This window comes from Podarcis tiliguerta (assembly GCF_965153285.1).
Source record: "Podarcis tiliguerta genome assembly, chromosome: 13".
Taxonomy (NCBI): domain Eukaryota; kingdom Metazoa; phylum Chordata; class Lepidosauria; order Squamata; family Lacertidae; genus Podarcis; species Podarcis tiliguerta.
Window position 1 is genome coordinate 22,485,481 of NC_139546.1, and position 17,421 is coordinate 22,502,901.

The window sequence follows — 17,421 nt, forward strand, 5'->3', positions numbered from 1 at the left end:
GGGGCTGTATACAGACAGAAAACAAAATAGTGTGGGTTGCGGCTCAAGGAGGATAACCACGAGCTTATGGGGTGGCATGGAACTGACAGCCAGGAAAATGACCACAGGACTTGGCCATACCCTCGGTTTCAGAAAGGATCTGCAGGCAGGTTTGTTAAAAACTGAAAAGGATCTGCAGGTTTGTTAAAAACTGAAAATAAATCACAAGATGTACCGTTATGCGAACACCCACTTTCAGCTGTGTAACACACAGTATACTGTGCTACAGAATGACAATGACACACAGAAATAGGAATACAGTACACCCCTTTTATGCCCTCAATGTTGCTGGACAGGAAACCTTGAAATTCACTTGTAGGTGAAAACTACACTTGCTTGTTTGTTTTTAAAATACCAACCATAAACTTTTCTTGATTTTAAGCCCACATTCACCCAGTTGGCCCAATTGTACTGACTAGTGATAAAAAAGACATTGCAGTGATGTTTCGGGGGGGGGGGGGGGAGGTGGAGACAAAGGAAGAAAGTTGATCTCGGGGTCCTTCTTGGCACCCACAAATCTACTGTCATTTTTGCTTCCAGATCTGCAGTAATTCTAAATTATAACAAGCTTTGCTAAGGTGAAGGAGAACTTCATTTCTATATCACACCAAGCTACATATTACACTTAGCTCTGCTTTAAAAGAAATCAAAATGAAAATGTATAAGGGTTTCAGTCCCAAGTCTGTAAGTCCCCCTTTGGAGGTTTTGGCTGTTACCATAACGATGGTTCAGAGAATATGTTAAAATCATAATACTCAGAATTGAGTTGGATAGTGTAGTTCTAAGCATGCCCACCAGGAGGCAACATTTCCCCATAAACTGCTTCTAAACTCAGGGACCATTCCAAGTTGATTACTATACTACTACATTGCCAGCATTTTACAGTAGTAACGAACAACCTGGTGAATTTCTGATATCTGCAGGTTCTGGGTTAAATTTCATTTCCTTTGCAGTCCAAGTGACATTTCTTTAGCAGCTGAAAAGTTCATTTGACAAAAGCTGGGTCTGGCTAACCCATGGCTAACTGCACGCTTACATTCTTAACAGTTCCGTAACACCCTTTCTCTAAAAATGCAAATCCACTGGAAGAGGAGAACTTAGAGTGGAGTTGCGTTAAATGAGGGTTCTGTCATCTGAATGTATCCCCATTTCTCCACTCCAAACCCACTGGTGTTTCCCTCCACATGGTTCAAAGAGCAACCATATAGAACAGCATTTCCCAAACTTGGGTCTCCAGCTGTTTTTGGACTACAGTTCCCATCATCCCTGGCCAATGGTCCTGCTAGCTAGGGATGATGGGAGTTGTAGTCCAAAAACAGCTGGAGACCCAAGTTTGGAACAATGTGATATAACCCTGCAATAACTTTTGACAGGACCATAAAATATTATTTTTAATACCGATTTGGGAAAGTATGTTTATCAATGGGAAATCTGAATTTCTGGGGATACACATTCAGATGGCATAACCAAAGCAGCAAATGGGGGGGGGGGGAAACACCATACTCTTAAATGGAAAAATAAGGGAATTAGATGCATTTGGGAATGTCACTATCCAAAGCCATAGCTACACAGAGAAAAAAAAGTCAGCTGGGGAAACAAGACACAGGAGGGTTAAAAATGTGAGCATCAGAAAAACCTATGTGTGGATGGATAGCATTGCTATAATAAAAATGAAACATCACAGACACTGCTGTGTCGTTTCCTTAACTGTACCTCCAATAATTTCATAAGGGATAGAGAAGAACTTAATCCAATTCAATGTCCTGTTTGAACAAATTTACCTGGCTCCAAGAACAAAATGTGGCTGTTCTTCCTGTAACCAAAAACTACAATACAGCTGTGTAGCTAGCTCTGACATTTTCAGCTGATGCCCAGGTAACACTGGGAAACACTGAACAATGTAAAATAAATACTCTGCCAGCAGCACGGATTTGAGAAAATTAAACCAAATCAGTCCGAAATGTAATGGAATATATAAAGCCCTAATTAGAACTTGGGATAAATACAGAGAATAATTGACACTATTGACACCGCTCTTATATTGCAAACATTTCCAAAAGGCAAGGGGATTAGGTATCTGAGAACAATGTGGGGTTTTTTTCAATTTTCTGTGGAGTGTGGGGCTGGGTGGGAGGAAGGGAGGTAGATGTCATTTATAAAGCCATGAAATGTAAAATGTGGAATCACTTCCTGACCCCCCCCCCCCCCTTATCAGCTTCTGGTTGAGATTCAAATTATTACAAATTAGGAGTCAAATTCAGGCAATACAATGAGAGCTAAGTGACACGAAATCTGACAAAATTTGAACAGCTGCTAATACGTCACGTTACTTGCAAAACCGTCTTCTCTGTGGAATTATGTTGGAGCCTGAAGATTACAAAGATAAAGACAAATGGGAGAAGGATTTACAGGTGTCAATTTCAAACTCTCTTCGGATTTATATCTGTAGAGAAGGGCCATGTTAACTGTGTATAATTAACCTATATAGATAACTTTTTTTATAAATGGTTGTAATGGTACCATATTTCATCCAGTAAAAAGAAAATACATGGAAATACATCTTGTGCTTTTGGGAGGCATTGTTAAGTCAGTGCAGATTTCATGTATATATAGCCATCCCATAAGAAAGCGAGTTTTATATACTGGAGGAATGTTATTAGAAAGATCAAATACATTAACCCTAACCCCTCAAAACACACACACACACACAAAAACACACCTTCCCCCACTAAACCCCTTAGTAATTATCCTGAGTTATTTGAAACCTTACATCTCAAAAATATGCAGTTCTGCTGTGGGCACAAATGATTTTAATAATGTATTGGGGAAAAGAATGGTGTCGCCCGCAACACAGGAATGGATGCAGAGTGCAGCAACAGTGTTAATTCACAAGCTGACCTTTTACAGACAAGACATTGATGGGAAGGGATGAATCAGATGAGACAATCAGATGAGGCAATCACAGTCAATAGGGACTGTTCGTTCCATAGCAGCCTCATAATGGAGCTAATGAAAATGCCTGACAATAAGTGTTGTCAATAGTGCAATACTTTCATTAATGAGACTTAGTTTTGAACAGGACTGGAGGGAGTTTGCGGCCTTCCAGCCACCACCTTCACCATGCTGAGTGGAGCTGATGGGAGTTGAATCTAACAACATCTGAAGGGCCGCAGATTCCCCCATCCTTAGGGATAGTGCACAACAAGCAGTTAGTCCTTAGTTGTTCAACTCTTATTGGAGGTGTTGAGCACCTGAGGCTCTCCAGAGAACGGACTCCAGCTCTCATCAGCCTCAGCCAGCATGACCAACCGTCAGGGATGATGGGAGGTTCCTCACCTCTTAGTAACAACAACCAGATGTTTTCTGAGTAGATGTTAGCGTGTCCCAGATTTTAAATGTTTTTTTGGGGGGGTCCAACATTTGGTTAATGCAGGATTCCAGACTGAGTGTAATGTCTAGAAGCACAAGTCATGCTTAGGGATGCAAACATTTGCTGACATTCAGCCAGAACATAACCTACAAAGTGAATCTCCGCTTAAGGAGATCCTGCTCTGGAGGGTTTCTCATTGAATTTCTCATAATTCGGGAATCTACAGGCATAGGCAAACTATGGCCCTCCAGATGTTTGGGACTACAACTCCCATCACCCCCAGCTAACAGGACCAGTGGTCAGGGATGATGTAGTCCCAAACATCTGGAGGGCCGGAGTTTGCCTATGTCTGCTCTACTCCCTACAAAAAATTAGGAAGTCCATCTCTTGGCTTCACAGACTACTAGAACAGGGCTTTATCAGCCTGGCCACAGTGCAGCCACTGAGTCACCTCAACGACATGGATGGAAATGGCCACACTGGGGCCAAAACTGCTTCTGCAGTTCTGTGGACCACTTGCAAGTGGCTCCTTCTTACATATGCCCTGCCTACCTCGAGCTCTGCAATGATCCGGTCTTCCTCGTCATCGTCTTTGATGGCAGAGGCAATGATGGGGGGCGTTGAGGCAGGCCTAGCGACCTCTGACACAGTCCTCCTCAGCTTCACCTGCGGCTTCTGGGTCTCCAGCTCTTCTGATTCGGCTTTCTGGAAGAACAAGCAAAGGGAGAGGTGATGAATGGGAAAGAGGAAGGGGGAAAGGGCATGGGACAAATCTAGTTCCCTGGGAGTGCTCCCTGTTTTATGGGAGGGATTAATGTTCATACTAGAAATTTAGGTTTGCACTGGTGTGAATCGAAGTGGATGAAAGTGCTATTTCAGCCTATAATAGCATCTTTTTTTTAAAAAAAGAGGCTTTTTGCAATTTGGAAACAGATGGAGAAATATATTGAGAGGTGTGGGGTGAATGAATGACTAATGGGAAAATGTGCAAGTAAATCGGGATGAATACAGAATAAATGCTCACTGTCGTATAACCACCCTGCAAACAAATCAGAACTAATGCTCGATAAAGACTGGATGTATGGGCCCCTCAAGATGTCCTTTTTATTGCACATTCATGATGATTTGTGCTCACAATGACATCAGGATAGTTATATACAATCCACTTTGAAAAATAACGAACCAACTTTCAGTTGTTTGGAAAGTGATGAGGAAATGCATTTAAAACTGTATGATGAAGGAATGATTAATAGAAAAAGACTTGTAAGACCCTGATGTTGGGAAAGATTGAGGGCACAAGGAGAAGGGGATGACAGAGGATGAGATGGTTGGACAGTGTTCTCGAAGCTATGAATGTGAGTTTGACCAAACTGCGGGAGGCAATGGAAGACAGGAGTGCCTGGCATGCTCTGGTCCATGGGGTCATGAAGAGTCGGACACGACTAAACGACTAAACAACAACAACAAAACATCCCACAAGCAAATCAGGATGGATGAAGGCTGAATGCTCGTTGTCATAAAACAGCCCCATAAACAAGTCAGGATGAAGACTGGACATAAGTCTAACTGCTGTGTAAACTTTGTGCAAGCAAAGCAGAATTAATGCTAAATGAACAGGTCGTCTGCAGGAGCCCCTGGATATCTCTGGCCTGTCATATAAGGGATTCATACCTTCATGAAACTGGATTCCTTTTTGCTGGTGACAATCACCTCTCCTGTACGGGTGGTCGTGAGACCGTGGGAAGATGGGAAACTCCGGCGAGGTGGGGGTGGGGGAGGAGACTTGGAGGGCTTCTCAGTCCGATATCTGGGCACCGTCAACTCATCTAGGGAGGTTGACAAAGTTAGCGTTAGGAGCCATGCATTTAATTCACAGCTTTCTCCAGCACACACAATGCTGCACATTGTCTATCTGCCAAGATGGATCCGCACGTTGGAAGCTGCGTGCAGCTGTCTGGAGGCAGCAATAAAGGACAAGGTCTCAGAGACTTGAGGAACATACATAAACCTCTTCCACAAAGGATTAGAGACTGGGTGACATCCACAACATACGCTGAAATCAGTTTTATCCCACTGTTGACAGCCACTTTAACCCCCAAAGGATCTTGGAAACTGTAGCTGACCCCCTCGTTGCCTTGACTGCTCCTCATCACAGAGCACTGCACTGTCTGTCTCCCCACCGCTCTGCACCTGCCTTACCTGATCCGCGGCGGCCGCTGGGGTCCATTTTGGTTGTGGCCTTCTGTACATGTTGGGGTTTGGAGGGCTTGTGCTCTGGAGTGGAGGCGGCGCTCCCACTGCCACCGCTGCTGGAGGTCTGCTTGTGCTTGGCTGCAAACTCCAAGTCAGGGATGGCTTTCATAAGCTCAGCTTGGGTCTCTTCCAGGAGGCGGTTAATATCCTTAGCGCTGTACTGGGTCAAGGCTGCTCGCTTTTCCTCCCAGTCTCGCTCGGCAGCCTGTAAAGCAGGGCTGGGGTAACTGATACACTCATTACCCTAGACCAGGGTGGCAGACTAGACCATGGGTAGGCAAACTAAGGCCCGGGGGCCGGAGCCGGCCCAATCGCCTTCTAAATCCGGCCCGTGGATGGTCCGGGAATCAGCATGTTTTTACATGAGTGGAATGTGTCCTTTTATTTAAAATGCATCTCTGGGTTATTTGTGGGGCATAGGAATTCGTTCATTCCCCCCCCCCAAAAAAAATATATATAGTCCAGCCCACCACATGATCTGACGGACAGTGGACCAGCCCCCTGCTGAAAAAGTTTGCTGGCCCTTGGACTAGACTCTACATAGCAGCTGAGCATTTGATTTCTCAAGTGGGAAGTGCTTAAGCTCGAGCCTTGAACCTTGAGGATGGAAAAACAGGGAGACTACCACTGAGTGAGGAGCGCTGCACCTTTTAGAGAGTCGGAAAGGGGTGAAAAACCCGCCTTCCCCTCTCCTTGCTATTCAGTGGGTAAGAAGAGGAAGTCTAGACCCAGGCCAAGCTACGGTGCAATCCCTGTCTGTGGAGGTGGTTCTGTTCCTCCGAGCTTGTGGCAGTGAAGTTTCTAACTGATTGACTGAGCTGGCATGGAATGTTCATAGACATTGCACTATGGCAAGTGAAGTAAGTGAGAAACCCTTCCAGCTTCTCAGTGAACAATGCTGCCAGAACAGCCTGCAGTCCAGAAGGGAAAATGGTTTAAGCTTGGCTATGATTAAAGTCTCACATAGGTCCTAGGGACAGGGGTAGTTTTGTGAGGCAGGCTGTGGGCTGGGAAGATGTCTCAGGAGGTAAAGGAGTTATGGGCCAAACATGTATTAGAAAAAACACATGGGCAAATAGCGGCTAGGTGGAGAGGAAGGAGTGTTGAGGAGACTGGGACTCAGGAAAGGAGAGGATAGTGCATGGGTAGGCATACTAAGGCCCGGGGGCCGGATCTGGCCCAATCGCCTTCTAAATCTGGCCCACGGATGGTCTGGAAATCAGCGTGGTTTTACATGAGTGGAATGTGTCCTTTTATTTAAAATGCATCTCTGGGTTATTTGTGGGGCATAGGAATTTGTTCATTCCCCCCACAAAAAAATATAGTCCGGCCCCCTACAACGTCTGAGGGACAGTGGACCGGCCCCCTGCTGGAAAGGTTTTGCTGATCCCTGGGATAGTGAGTATGGAAGAGGGAAGGGAGATTTGACTGGTGTGAAACAAAATGACCAATAGGGCTGGAGCAGGGATGCGAAACCTGATATCCTCCAGATAATCTTCGACTCCAGCTTCCATCGGCCTCTACGGGGATGATGGGAGTTGTAGTCCAACAACATTTGGAGGGCCATGTATTCTCCATTCCTAGGTTGGGGTCTAGCCCTGAAAGAACTTCTATACCTTTAAGAGTTACACAGAAAGGAAATTCTATCGGTTGTGGCCTCTACGATCACTGGAGCATTGTGTTTGTGTAACATAACATTATTTTTACTTTGTGAAAGCAGTTACAGGTTTCCTTTAAATTGCATACATAAATCACTAGGAAAGTAATTCCATCAAATGAGGGGCCACCACTGATAAGACCCTGTTTCTCCGGTTCACAAGCAGGAAAAAGAGGAGGATCACAAAGGGAGGGAAGAGAGGTTAAGTGATCGCTGTCAACATTGGTGATAAGCTGCACTTGCTTGGAGCACAGAGACAGCAAACACCATGGGGCAAAGTTTTCCATCTCAGGCACTAAAATGTTGTAGTATGGCTCTGAGGAGTAGCTGTTTCCAAAGGCTTTGCATACAAATTCCCTCTCCTGGAGTACTTCCAGACTGTCACATTTTAGCACTCACCTCTTGCTCCCATTCCATTCCATTTTTTTGGTTTGTTTTTGTCAACAGCACTATTAGGGTACACCCGTCCACATTGCCTTATCCATTTCACCTGCTCTCCTCCCCTGGAACATTCTGGAATGTTTCTGTGTTATTACACCCACAATGGGTCTTGCCCCACCATTATGAGTCCTTACCGGGGTTGTCCCACTAACTCTCAGATGCAGTGCCCCCTTTTAATAACCCCCTCCCTGAGCAGAAGTGTGCAATATGGAAATGCTGCATTTCTGTGACCTGGGAAGAACCACCGTGTGTTTGATGGGAATCCAGTGTGTGAGCTGCATCCTATTCCTTAAGGACCTTGTTTCTCTTCTGCTTTATCATCATAAACTGCTCTCACCTCCATAGACACTGATCTGTCCACGCTCCTCTTGCTGGGGGTCTCGGAGCCTGTCTGGGTCTTGGCAGCAACCATCTCTGAACCCCGGGATGGGTTGCTACCCTTGGACAAGTGGCTCTGCATTTGGCTCTGCCCGTAGCTGCTCGTGCCCAGGCTGTCCGTGGAAGCGGTCAGGTCGTGGAGGTTCATCGGGGGGCTGGTGGGTACCTCGAAATCCAAGCCCCTGCTGAAGTCACTTTCTGGCTCCACTTTCTTTGGAGACTGGCTAAGGAGGTTACTGGACGAGTCCCAGACCCCTTCGTCTACTTGCCTGCCGAGAAAAAGGTCAAAGGTCAGAGTGTGTGGGTGACAGACTCAAAAATGGCTGCCACCTGCAAATAGCAGCAAACGCCGCTGCATCTGTTTGCCTACAAGGGCCGTTCTCTGAAACTGCACGTTAGGGGTGCATGAACAGCAGCATTGATAAAACGATGGCTGAGGAGCCCGGAGGTCAGTGAGGACGAGAGAAGCTGCGGCCGTTTGGAAGAAGCAAATGCGGGTGCAATGGCAATCGGGGCGATGATGGCAGCGGAGCCCTGGCCAGTGGGAGGGGCCTTAGGGATCAGGAGGCGGGGCTTTAAAGAAACACCACACTTACATCACCCGGAGTGATGGGCTGGGGACACCTGAGGTCATTTTCGCTCGTGAAGCTTAAGCAAGCCCGATGCTGGTCAGAACCTGGAAATCCCATTTAGGAATCCTATGTGTTCTGTTCTGAGCTCCTTGGAAGAAGCAGAGGGATGCAGGCACGGCAAATAAAAACGCCAGGCATTTCCAGGTACACCTGCAGGGAACTCTAGCATCTTTGTGGGAGGGGACAGAAGGTGACGTCTCGGCCTATCGGGTCCCAGGAGAAACAAGCAGGGCTTCCGCTCGCTCGGGAAGGGGCTCACTCACTTGCGGACTTGCGTCAGGGTGTCGGTCACTGCCTTGCACCGCTTGAATAGGCCGTCCAGCCGGTGAGGCTCTTCCTTGAGGAACTTCACGGCCTCCACCTCCACGCGGAGGACCACGCGCATTTTGCTCTGCAGGCTGGGGAAATTAGCTGCAATGCCAGGGACGGGCAGAGAGGGAAGGGAGAGGCACGGGGGTCAGAGCAGGCCCGAGGAAGGCTTTCACCTGAGGGTGGGCAGGAGAGGGAGGCACAGAGCCGAGAAGGGAAGCAGGCGGGCGGGTGGGATGGCAAGGCTCAGGTGAGTGAGAAGTGAGGCCTCCTCTGGCCGCTACTGTTACTTGGCCTCAGAGGAGGAATGGTGTTTGCACCCCACCCACTCACTGCGTCAACACCCACCACCACATCTCTCCTCCCTCCCACTCCCAACAGCACAGCCAGTCAAAAGCAAGGTAAGCGGTTGTGTGTTCTGCATTAATGGGGGAGTGTGAAGAAGGGCTGCAAAGCCACAGCTGCTCGGCGCCCTCTGTGGAGATTTGGTATTTTTTTCAAAAAAATATTTTCATGAGAGCTAGCAACTTAAAACATAAATGAAATCTGAAATGTCCTTGATATTTCTCTCCCACCAGGCATGGCGGAGGGACTGGGGAGTGGGCGAGGAGATGGCGTTGATAGCAAAACCAGCACGGTCGAATGCCCGTCAACAACCACTGGAAATGCATACTAAATGTGTCACATCGCATGGGGGGGAGGCGTCAAGACTGGTCCTCATCAATTGATCTCTGATTCAAACATGAAAGTTATCAGGATATCCCTTCTTTATTGCTTTTACATAGTTGCCCCTGTCCCTGCCCCGGCTTCTGTTGGTTCTGAATGTCAGAAATTTAGTGAATATTGGTAGGCATTAGTAAAAAGAAACATCCAAAATCTCTGTGTTGTGGATCTGCTTTTCCCAAGAGGTTCTTTTTCCTGGAAATGGTGCAAATGAAACTAACATTATGACACTTAATAAAGGAATCCCGTTAGCACTGACGTTTCTTAGTAAATGCCTGTATTTTCTAAAACCTCCTTCTTGGATCTATTGAAATATTAAGACTTGCTGGAAAACGCTAAGATCTGGCGAGTTTTTTGACATTTTTTGGTATCTGCCATTTTATACTAGCTTTTCACATTTGCCATAATATGATACAGCGTCCTTCCTCTCAGAATGTTTGGGAATGCAATTTTATATCCACTTACCTGGAAGTAACCCCCACGGAATTCCATTAATCTTACTTCTGAATAGACATGAATAGGATTGCACAGTAAAGCTTGGGCTTGTTTTGTCCATAGTGAGGATGAGGATCTATCAATTTAGGGTTTTTCCCCAATCTTAAGTTCAAATCTCTACATTTTCACACATTTGCAATTTTATTTATTTATTTAAATCCTCATGAAATTGCAGATATATACAGTTATATGCACACTACTTGGATGGCCATCTGTCATGGATGCTTTAGTTGAGATTTCTGCATTGTACAGGGTTGGACTAGATGACCCTTGGGGTCCCTTCCACCTCTACAGATCTATTATTTTGTATACATTTTTGCACACATTACCTGGCCGGAGAACTGCGCTGGCAAAATGGGGAGGAGCGCACATTACAAAGGATGACTGTATTTCGGGTTAGCGTATTGTTTCGGAAAGCACAGATTTGGTGGGTTCGCCTTTAAATGTGGGCTGAATGGAATTGCTCCTCCATCTATAGGTGAAAGCATGGGTTGGCAAACTAAGGCCCGTGGGCCAGATCTGGCCCAATTGCCTTCTAGATCCGGCCTGCGGACGGTCCGGGAATCCAGGCAGCCGGCATGGCGCATGCGCGCAATGGTTTTTGCGACTCCGCCAAGCTTGGGGGTCAAAAGTGAGGCGGGCAGCTGCTCAAGACAAGCCCCTTCTCCATCTGTCGCGCACGTGTAGCAATATTTTCTTCCTTGGTGAGGGGTGGGGAAGAGGGAAAAGGAGCCACAGTTTGGATTTCCACCATGGAGCTGCCAGCGACTGACCTCAGGAAGGGCAGTTGCGGTGGCAGGGGCTCGGAGGTGCCTCAGGAGCGACACCCGCCGGTGTCTGTGGCGGCAGTGCTCCCCGCCAGAGGAAGAAGAAGAAGAAGAGGAGTTTGGATTTGATATCCCGCTTTTCACTCCCTTTAAGGAGTCTCAAAGCGGCTAACATTCTCCTTTCCCTTCCTCCCCCACAACAAACACTCTGTGAGGTGAGTGGGGCTGAGAGACTTCAAGGAAGTGTGACTGGCCCAAGGTCACCCAGCAGCTGCATGTGGAGGAGCGGAGATGCGAACCCGGTTCCCCAGATTAGGAGACTACCGCTCTCAACCACTACACCACACTGGCACACTGGCAGGGAACGCCTGGGCGGCTGCACTCCAAAGCAGTTCTACACTCTGCTGGGTAGGCTGCTTGTTAGCTACATGGTGTGAGCCATGGAAAGGTAAATAGCCACCGCCGCCACCTCGTCTTCCCTCACGTGGGGAAAAGAACATTTTTGCTTGAGCGGCACTGGCCTGACTTAGCGTGGCCAACGGCTTTTCCCTTCACCCACGCATGCGCATATGCTCTCCAGGGCTGACAGGAATGGTGCGCTTACCTCAGCCCTCCCCCCTTACGAGAGAGATTATAACTGTCAACACGTAAGATGCAAAGGAAGCAGTGTGGGAGTATGAGGGAACCCCCCCCCCATCACATTTGGGCAACGTTGGGGTTGGTCCCAATAAGGGTTTTTCGCCAAAAATGTGGGTCATAATCATGGAGACATATAGTTCGCCCCGCCCCCACAAGGTTTGTGGGACAGTGGACCGGCCCCATGATGAAAATGTTTGCTGACCCTGGGTTAAAGCGAAGGAAAAGGAAAAGCCAAGAGCCTCTCTACGTACGAATGGAAGGGGCACAGGAAAATGCAGGGACTGCCACATTCGATCAGCCTGAGTCCTCGGAATGTGCTCAGGCAGCAAGCAGCAGTGCAAACGAGGACACCAGCAGGCAAGCATCACGCAGGGGATCTGCACACACTTCTATGCATGTTCAATTGCCTGAGTGTGTGTAAATGCTAAGGGTTCTTGCTTTGCTAACAAATGAATAAGCAAAAGGGGAGTGCGCACACGTTCTGCGGAGTTAACTGTAAGGCTCTTCTTGGGGGTGGGGAAGCAGCTCTATGCCACTCTTAAGCTTGCTACCCTAGCCTGGGCCAACACAAATTATTTTAGCTATACTTTTTTTATCATACTTGATTGTATTTTCCTTAGGGCTTTTACATTTCCAGGTTGCTTTTTTGAATGTATCATTATGAAAAAGCAATCAATACATGTATCACCACCATCATCATTATTAATAAATAACATCAGCATCAACACAGCTGAGTGGTATGCGGAGACTGAAAAAAGGAGGAAGGAATTGTTTTTATAAGATTTTTACGTCTGAATGCCACTTTTTGAATATATGTCATTATGAAAATGTGGTCAATACATCATCATCATTAGCAGCATCAGCACAATGCAGTGCTATGGAAATAATAATAATAATAATAATAATAATAATAATAATAATAATGGGGGATGAGCTTTTTATTCATGGACACTGTATGAATACAGACCAATTTATCATGTGGCAACTCTTCACATAATTCCTTTTTCATGCTGATCATGTCTAACCTCCTGCCAAATGGCGAAGAGGAGAATTAGAACACTCCCTTGCATGTATGGATTTCCAATCAAGCACAGCCAAATTCTCTCCACTAGGGGCGGCACATCCCGCTTCACCCCCTGAGGTATAGCACAGATGGGGCCTCACGGTCTACCAATAGCTATAGGCTACAGTGGCCTTCCACTGTTCAGTATCCTCCAGAAGTTCTGGACTACAGCTCCCATCAGTCTCAGCCAGCACTGGCAGATTCTGATGGGAGTTGTAGTCCAGAATATCAGTGTGGCACCAGATTGGGGGAGGCTGGGCTATGCAATAACTTAAAATGAAGCCTCCATGTTCAGGGGCAGAGCATTGAGTTCAGGGGCTGGCACTAAGCCACAGGGGGTGTCTGCCTCCCTCATGTCCTGCTTGTGGGCTTCGTGGGGCATCTGTCTGGCCACTGTAAGGATTGCTGAGCTCAACAGACCTTTGCTCTCAGCCAGCATCGTGATTCATGGGTTCTCAGGACTAATTATCTTGGAAAGGCCACTGTTTCCTGGCGCTTTTACAGATAGGCTGTTCATAATCTGTGTGACAAATAACACTTAGCTCACACTGGGAAAACGAAAAATCAACTCTCTGCACTCAAGGGAAATCTAGACTGTTTTAAGGCACAGCTTTCTTATTTCTCAACAACCACAACAAAAAGAAACTCGCCTGAAATCCATTTAATTCTGAACCTGAGATTTGGGTTTTGATAGAATTTATACATCGTTTTGGCACAATGGTGGCAGAAGCGAAGATGGAGGAAAAGAGCAGTGTGGAGACGTGTGAAACAGGGGGAAGATAGCTGGAGGAAAAGCCAGTGAGAGGCAGAATATGGAACCACAACATCTTTGTGGGAAATGACCAGAAGGCCAAACAAGAAAGGACCATTTGTTCACCAGCACTCCACACACAGATCAACACAAACCCTGTTCCTAGAACATAAAACCTAGATTTCAGCAGACACACCACCTAACCGTTCCTTAAATTCATCTCTCAGGCAATCATGAGGGCTGGAAACCTCTCTTTTTTAAAAAGATGACAGTATGAATTCTCACATACTTCTGTGCCAGATACTACTACACACATTTCCCAGCCCATGGAACAGTACAGGAAAAACTTTATCCCAACCCAATCGCAGTGCTTTGAGCTCCCCCAGTCCCCTCTCACCTTTCAGTTCGGTCAAGGTATCTCCCAGCTGTTTAAGCACCAGGGATTTCTCCTCCAGCTCTTGCGAGGAGATGATTCGGTGATTGTGCATCAAATCTTTTTGGATCCTCTCCACCGATTTCTCCAGGTCGCTGCAGACACACAAAGACACCAACACAGAAGTCATAGAGTGAGAAAAGGATGAAGGGAGGGAGGGACAGATCTTTCTCCCAGATTCTCATTTTTCCATTCTGAAATCCAGTTCTCCACATTTAATGCAGCAAGTAATTAATTAGCCCATTAAAATTGTCAGCATTTTAGCAAGAATTTCACCTAATAAAAACATTTCTGTATGCCATTTTCACTGAAGTGCCTATTTTTGCAAGCGATTTCTCCAAACGTTTCCACCAACACCTTGCTCCTAATGCATGCATTTTTGTAAATGTTGTTTGATTGGAGAGCTGCACTGCAAGATCAAGAGAAGTACAATTTTTGAAGGATATCTATGTTTCCAATTCTCATACCATTATAGAAAGCAGAAATTAAGTTGTTTAACCTTTAAATGCAAACTAAATTGATTCTCTCCTCCGTCCCCAGAGGTAGGGCTGGTCTTATTCTTCCTTCTTTCAAAGAACATGGAAAGGTAAGGCAACATGGCACCAGTGAACTGGTTTTAATATGCTTCAAACTGGAGTAGGAAATGATTTTTTTTTTAGCTCAAGAGCTGCATTCCTCCAGGATCAACCTTCCGTTTCAATATGAGTAGGAAAATGAGAGTACCCCAAACATTTTTTTAAAAGAGAAAAAAGCACTGGATCTCTCCATCCAAGTATGCAGGAGGCATCAAGAATGCATTCCAGCCAATCAGAAGCACTAGAGGAAGAGGAAGAGGAAGAGGAAGAGAAAGAGCAGGGCTGGTGAGGGGCGTGACCTGGGAAGAGGGGGTGTGGCCTGGCAAGGGTTTCAAGCACCAGACAGAGAGGTTTAGAGGGCTTTTTCTGTGTTGTTTATGGGCTACTGTTTAGCTGGTGCGCTATTTTAGCCACTTTGTGGGGATACTCTCCTAAAAAGCCAGGATATGCACCTATGAAATAAAGAGAACAAATCACCTCACATCTAGGTAACACTACTTTACTCATTACCGGCCTTCGCCTCCTGTTGTCTCTCCTCCCTCCAGCCAGTTCATATAACCTTTGTTAAGCTAATTCTACAATCACATCATGCAGGCTTGTAAACAGCAATTTAACCGAGTGCTGGCGGCAAGCGAGACTGATTGATGTGTGAGTAGGAATGTCGGGGAATTCCAACGAACATGGAAACGGGAGTGAAATTTGCCAACACTCGCTTATTCGTTCCGTGTCAGGAATGAAACTCGATCTAGGGAATACAATCGGCATTGGCTGCTGCTGCTGCTTTCAGCCCACAAACAACATGCAATTGATTACGTTTCCTCTTGCTGCTCATTTGCATTTTGTTTCCTCTGTAGTGAAATGAATGGGATGGAATATACTGTAATGACAATGCAATATTTTAAAGTTACAATAATTTTGCCATAGTGGGCAGGGTGAGAAATAATGTTGGTTTTGGTGGAAGTTGAACTGCAGCAGAATGAAAACAGTGCTGCGTGAGACACATACGGGGCAGATGGGGGGGGGGAATGCATTCTTACATCCCTATGTGTCAGAGGGGGTGTATGTGAGAGTATGGCCGTAACAGACATGGACCCATTAATAATAATAATAATAATAATAATAATAATAATTTATTTATACCCCGCCCATCTGGCTGAGTTTCCTCAGCCACTCGGGGCGGCTCCCAATCAAGTGTTAAAAACAATACAACATTTAATATTAAAAACGTCCCTAAACAGGGCTGCCTTCAGATGTCTTTTAAAGATAGAATAGCTGCTTATTTCCTTCACATCTGAAGGGAGGGCGTTCCACTACCAAGAAGGCCCTCTGTCTGGTTCCCTGTAACCTCACTTCTCGCAATGAGGGAACCGCCAGAAGGCCCTCGGCATTGGATCTCAGTGTCCAGGCTGAACGATGGGGGTGGAAACGCTCCTTCAGGTATACAGGACCAAGGCCGTTTAGGGCTTTAAAGGTCAGCACCAACACTTTGAATTATGCTTGGAAATGTACTGGGAGCCAATGCAGATCTCTCAGGACCGGTGTTATGTGGTCCCGGCGGCCACTCCCAGTCACCAGTCTAGCTGCCGCATTCTGGATTAATTGCAGTTTCCGGGTCACCTTCGAAGGTAGCCCCACGTAGAGCACATTGCAGTAGTCCAAGCGGGAGATAACTAGAGCATGCACCACTCTGGCGAGACAGTCTGCGGGCAGGTAGGGTCTTAGCTTGCGTACCAGGTGGAGCTGGTAGACAGCCACCCTGGACACAGAATTAACCTGCACCTCCATGGACAGCTGTGAGCCCAAAATGACTCCCAGGCCGTGCACCTGGTCCTTCAGAGGCACAGTTACCCCATTCAGGAACAGGGAATCCCCCACACCTGCCCGCCCCCTGTCCCCCAAAAACAGTACTTCTGTCTTGTCAGGATTTAGTACATTTCCCTGTTGCAAAAGAATCACTATGGGGTGGAAAAAGAATTCAGGATAAAAAATAAATAAATAAATCAGGAAGCTTATTGAAATAGAAATGGTGAAGTAACAAGCAGTTTCGCCCGCCTTCGAACTGACTGGATTAATGTAAATTTGAGTCATAACAAGGAAGGAACATTTTTAGATGCAATAAATGATTGTGCTTTGGAATAGTTAGCCATTGAACTGACTCTTGATTTATCTTAAACCGTGCCTGGAATTTGGTGTGTGAAAAAATTGCCCAGAAGGACTGACCTAGCCATACTTTAAACTTCAAAAGTCAGGATTTCTCCACAAATGAGGGGATTAGCTATAAAGGAGCCGAAAGGTGTAGCTAGGAAGGTCAAATCCCCTCAGCAAGCCTGGAGGTAATTTAAAACCATTACAATACAGGCTCAGATAACATGTACACTGTAGATTAGAAAAAGACAGCACACTGAAGACCAAAAGGTTACCAGTGTGGTTAAACAGCAAAGTCCAGGAAGTGAGAAAAGGCAAGGCGGCTTCTCGTGCTGTGAAATTCTCAGGTATGCATATGCAGTAATTCTCAGAGAGTTCAGCGGGTCTTATTAGATTCTAGTAAAGATGTTGGAGACGGCAGGCAGCTAGATGAAGCCTCTGTAGCAACCTGAACTGCTGAAGACGTCAGAGGAGATATGTACAGTGAAACCTTGTTTGGGGGAAGTGCAGCTAGCTTTTAAATTTTGTTACATCATCTTCAAAAGAAACCTGAGTATCTTACAAGAACAAAAGCAAGTTGTATTAAAAAACCAAAATCATAAATATATCAAAACGATAGAATGAAGCTGTGAACAAAAACAGAAGCATAGAAAACAAGACACTTATATAAAACACAATAATAATAGCAGATTAAAAGGGGGTGGGTGTTCAGAAACAAGCTGCAAGGCTTTCTAAAAAGCCAGATTTTTTT

The 17,421-nt window shown here is 46.1% G+C and overlaps 1 protein-coding gene across 25 annotated transcripts in view; it reads right to left on the minus strand.

Annotated features, from left to right (window-relative positions):
- Window positions 1–17,421, minus strand: part of SRCIN1 (SRC kinase signaling inhibitor 1) — a 322,505-nt gene that overhangs the window by 22,332 nt on the left and 282,752 nt on the right. For all 25 annotated transcript variants that reach the window (XM_083408491.1, XM_083408486.1, XM_083408493.1 and 22 more), the window contains 6 exons: window positions 13,915–14,045; window positions 9,034–9,181; window positions 8,098–8,407; window positions 5,609–5,867; window positions 5,081–5,235; window positions 3,962–4,114 (listed from right to left, as the gene is read on the minus strand). In XM_083408491.1, coding sequence (XP_083264617.1) covers window positions 3,962–4,114; window positions 5,081–5,235; window positions 5,609–5,867; window positions 8,098–8,407; window positions 9,034–9,181; window positions 13,915–14,045 — 1,156 coding nt within the window. The remainder of the gene's footprint in view (window positions 1–3,961; window positions 4,115–5,080; window positions 5,236–5,608; window positions 5,868–8,097; window positions 8,408–9,033; window positions 9,182–13,914; window positions 14,046–17,421) is intronic.